Source organism: Xenopus laevis, chromosome 4L (genome assembly GCF_017654675.1).
Source record: "Xenopus laevis strain J_2021 chromosome 4L, Xenopus_laevis_v10.1, whole genome shotgun sequence".
In the NCBI taxonomy this organism is placed as follows: domain Eukaryota; kingdom Metazoa; phylum Chordata; class Amphibia; order Anura; family Pipidae; genus Xenopus; species Xenopus laevis.
In genome coordinates this window covers 118,958,719-118,963,449 of record NC_054377.1, presented here as the reverse complement: position 1 = coordinate 118,963,449, position 4,731 = coordinate 118,958,719, and the positions used below count along the sequence as shown (strand labels likewise).

General features: G+C 43.5%; 1 protein-coding gene across 1 annotated transcript; it reads right to left on the bottom strand.

Moving 5' to 3' along the window:
* Nucleotides 1-279: 279 nt before the first annotated feature.
* Nucleotides 280-3,074, bottom strand: atf4.L (activating transcription factor 4 L homeolog). Its single transcript, NM_001089743.1, is given in 3 exon segments — nt 280-1,196; nt 1,420-1,719; nt 2,844-3,074. Coding segments are annotated over 2 exon segments (1,011 nt in total). The 5' UTR covers nt 1,607-1,719; nt 2,844-3,074; the 3' UTR covers nt 280-372.
* Nucleotides 3,075-4,731: the final 1,657 nt, after the last annotated feature.

Genomic DNA, 4,731 nt, shown 5'->3' with positions numbered 1-4,731 from the left:
TGCAAACTCACCTAAGTTATGTCCCATGTGGCCCCCCTTCAAGTCGCTGACTAACTCAAGAGTTAAAGAACTTAAAAAGCAGGAAGTAGTGTTCTGGCTATTATGTTAGACATCCAGTCACTCCAGACTTTATATATTACATTTTTGCCTAACTATATTAGAAACATTTTATTTTGCTCAGCCTATTTACCCAGTTTTTTATTTTCACGCTGAACTATTCTTTTAAACACAGAAAACTCCCCAATGAATTTACATGAATAAAGACAAATGACAAAAAAATAACTAGAAAATAATTTATTAAGTAGACACATTCCACAACATTCGTTAAGTGAACTATATACAACATACACACGCTCCAGCTTTGTTCCCTATTCAAGAACTTTTTCCTCGTTTGCTTTTGGCCTGTCGAACTTCTGCTATTAGATCTTTCAAATACTGGATCTCTTTTGTTAATGAATCTACCTTTTCTTTAAGGGAATCATTTTTTCCCTCTAGTTCTCGGCACTCTCCAGATATTGCCTCTTGCTCTGCTCTTTTCTTCTGTCTGTAGCGAGTGGCTGCTGTTTTGTTCTGCTCCATTTTCTTTTTTTTCTTGTCTACTCTGGGCTGCCCTCCAGCTACTTTCACCTTTGCCATCACATCTCTATCCTTACAGGGAAGATCATAAGGTTTGGGTCTCTCGGAGACTGGGGATGCTAGGGAGGATTGAGGACTACTATAGCACTCTGCAACAGATGGACTCTGCTGAGGGGATTCCAAGTAAGAGGGGCTCATGCTGATTCCACTATCATTATCAGAGGAATCTTCCTTCTCACACTTAAGCATTTTAAGAGTATATGTTGCAGAGGACTTTTTCTCGTCCTCTGCAACATCTACCTCACTACCTAAATCCAAGATAAAGGAATGGTCTGGGCTTGAGGAGAGAGACTCTGATAAGTCTGGGCTAACTGGGGCAACCTGATCAGCATCCAGTGGGGACTCTGGAAGAGAGACAGGTTCTGGTGATGGCACAAAGTGACCAATCACTGCTGTATGAGGTGGGTCCTCCAGGAAATCACACGAGTCTTCCAATGTGGATGTTAGCTCATCTGGTGAGAGAGTGGATTCCAGATCTTCCAACCCAAACAGGGAGTCTAAATCAAATTCTTTCAGATCCATCTTTTCCACCATCCAATCCATGCCGGAGAAGGCGTCCCCTATTAAAAGAAAAAAAAGAAGACTAAGAATACAAAGCAACAAATGATCTAACTTCTGACCAGCCAACAGCCAATTTTTACACTTAATATGCACATGAACCACTGAACAAATATTTTAATAAATCTATTCCAGACGTAGCTGAAAATGAGGTGTGCCTCAAAACATTCATGACTTATAATCTACAGTGGGGACGCTGAACTATTTTAAAGGCAATTTACTTACCATGAAAACTGCCTAAGGATTCAACATAAGGCAGCAAGTCAGAGACGCCATCCTTAGCCTTGTCACTGGAGAACCCTTGCGATAGGAGGTACCCGGGCACCTCAACATCATCCTCCAAGAGACCCAAACTTTTTTCAGCCGCCAAAAACGGCTGGTTGAAGGGGGACAGAAAGTCCCCCAACAGCATCTCTTCGCTTAACAAACTCATCTTCCTGTAGGGTTACAAATTTGACTGGTGATGATGATTCTGAGCTTTCTTTCTCGTAAACAGCAGTGCTGCTGTGGGATGCCTTGAGAAGCCTGCATGATAAAAAAATTATAAAGCATTATGAACATTATAAAGAAAGTATGCTTGTTGTGTTGTGTGTAGTGCTCCTCCACTTGAGTACGGTTATGATCTTTTAGAAAGAAAGCCTGCTCTTTCCTCATGACCAAATATGGACACCTTCCCTTCAGCCCCTCCCACACCCAGTGATTCACAAAGCTGCTCAGCAGCCATTTCACAAGTTAACCATCTGGTTTGTTCTCCACCCTGGTAAGGATGCCATTTTAGCATTATCCGCCTCTAAGCAGATGCTACTAAGCCATCCGAACCATGCCCTGAACAAAATAAATCACCTTCCTCAGATGGGGTTACTCTAACTGGCAATACAGAAAATATTCCTGTTTAAATCCCATCTGGTGCATTGTAATAAAGGGAGATGATTTTCCCTTGAGCATACAAAGGAAAACAGCTGTCAAGAGAGCAAGTCTATCTGCCTGGGGAGAGTCGTATTTCATAGCAGCCCCATTAACAATTCCCAAGCCATAACAGGAGACAGAACAATTTCTGAAAGGAATTAAACCGGCTGTTGACATTTGAGGATTTCCCATTTAACAAGTTGATCCATCCACTGCCGACATTGACATTGCAGTTCCTCGTATATAAAGGTCAAATCTGTTTAACCCTATAACCACCACCCCAGATTACAAAGCAGCTGACCATAGCCTGCTGCTGCAATTATATTAACTGGCTTAGAGGGTGTTTGAGAAACATAGCCTGTGGCTTTAGGGATCCAGAGGACCCTGTGTGGATCTAAATAAAGAGAAATGTACAGGTTCATAAAAATATAACATATAGGCTTTAGGGGGATGTAACCCAAATGAACTTGCTGTGGGGCCCAATATAAGGTTGTCACTGCAGAGGCTACATGATGAGGCTGATTGAACATGAACTAAACATTGTTAACACAAGGGGGCGCCAAACAGGAGCCTGCCAAGGACAAGAGCCACATAAGAAGAGTCACAGCCAGTACATTGGCACAGGCATCCCTGCCCCGTTTTACAGAATACCATAAATATCCCAGCATTCCAAGCAGGCCGCCAGAGCAATCTCAGGAGACACACTAAGTAAATCACGACATGAGACTTATAGAGATACTTACGCCATGGCTGAGCCTGGTGTTGCGAGCGCCGCTGGGTGCTGCTGCCTCGCGCTGGCCGGTGTTGAGGGGAGCCGCAGGCCTCTGCTGCCGCTATAGCGCCATGGCTGTCCGCTTGTTATTGCGGCGCCGGAGTGAAGAAATCCTTGCGTTCGCAAACCTTTAGTACGTGTTAAAATAAAATAAAAGCCGCTAGTTATATTCGGACCACACGTTACGTTCCTTCCTTCATCCCAAGCTGCAGACTGACGTGGCGCGCGATTTACCGCCCCTTTATATAGAATCGTGGTTCCGCCCCCCGTGTATCCGTCCGCGTCGAAGCCCTTCATCGCTTTTGATGCCTGTGTATGCCTCCGCTCGAGGGACTATACTGTCAAACAATAACATTACGTTTATTTATGGGTTAATTGGGCTCCGTCCGAATGAGACTCTTCGCGATATAAATGTGTGCGGGAGAATTCATGACACGCACTAGTTGTCCATTCGCTATATTATCATATATTGTATTATCGTTGTACGAATTTCTACATACCATGGGCCGGGGGCAACAGAACAACGTGTCAGTGTCACGAAGGGAGACAATATTGCCAATGAAAGGCCTTTTCCAATAATCCCTGTATGAATGACGTCGTATCTATGTTTTACGTATAATACCTTTTATTCACAATCTCTGCTTTACCGCATTCTTTGTAAGAACCAAGAGGTAACTACCAACACATTTATACACATAGGGGTACATCTCATTTTTAGAAACGTCTCATCGAAGCACTAAGAAATAAAACACCCGAAACCACTTTATCCTTAGCGGCGTCGGTTTTAGACACATTATTAATTGAATAAAAAAGGCGCGCTGGTATTATTCAAGCATTGACACGCGAGTTACTGGTATAGTCCCTCCCTATTGTTATGGCAACAAAACCCACGTCCCGACTCATACCCACATTATTACACCCCAGACCACAGGCTGGCGCGAACTGGTGAGCTTTGCCCTTGACGCTTTCACAGCACGAAGCCAGCGCGTGGACAGCTGTCGTTGATTGGTTGACGAAGGCAGCGCCCGGTATCTACGCCCCTTCCTATAGGGTGAAAGCGGAATCACGCGCTGTGCACGCAAAGCTTTTGGGGCGGATGGGGGAGGCGCTGGAATGTGAGGAGAATAGATGATGGGAAGTAGGAGCATGTGCTCTTGCTGCCATATTTGTCTTTTCCTGCTTGTTTTAGAGCCTCCCCAATGTTATGTGTATAGAAGTCTAATGTGCATCTGGTGGAGCCATGCAGAATCCACACATTATGTGTAAAAACAGTCTCTGTAACACTGAAACATGAGCCAGATAGTTTGTTTTTTTACTGTGGATGAATCCTTTTATAAAGTATGTGATGGCAGTCTGCAACACAGTTTATGTCACATTAAAGGGTTTTGCCCATGAAACTGACTGTTACTTTCAATATTATGGTTTGGGGAACATTTGCAGGGTCACATTATCACTAGCAAAAAGCAGCAGTTAAAAGGGGGAAGCACTGGGGCATCAATACATTTCCAAAAAGTTTTTATTCTGTAAATCATTACAACCAGTCCAGCAGTGTACACAGTTGTGGTAAAAAGTTTTCCCTATCACTAACTGGCAGCTAGTGTCATTTTGTCAGGCCAGTATAACATTGAGCTGTTTGTGATAATACATTGTACATTACATTTAGCAGATCAAGTGAATGGCAGTGTACCCGTGGGAGATAACGTTAATAGTGGCTTTTGGTAGCTTTTATAAGAACAAGAGTAAGGAATGCAAGGGTTAAACAAAAGGTCACTGCAAAGCTGTACTCCCTTAGGGCCATGTCACACAAGGGGGTATATTTATCAAAAAGTGAAGTTTCACAGAGTGAAATTCCACCATTC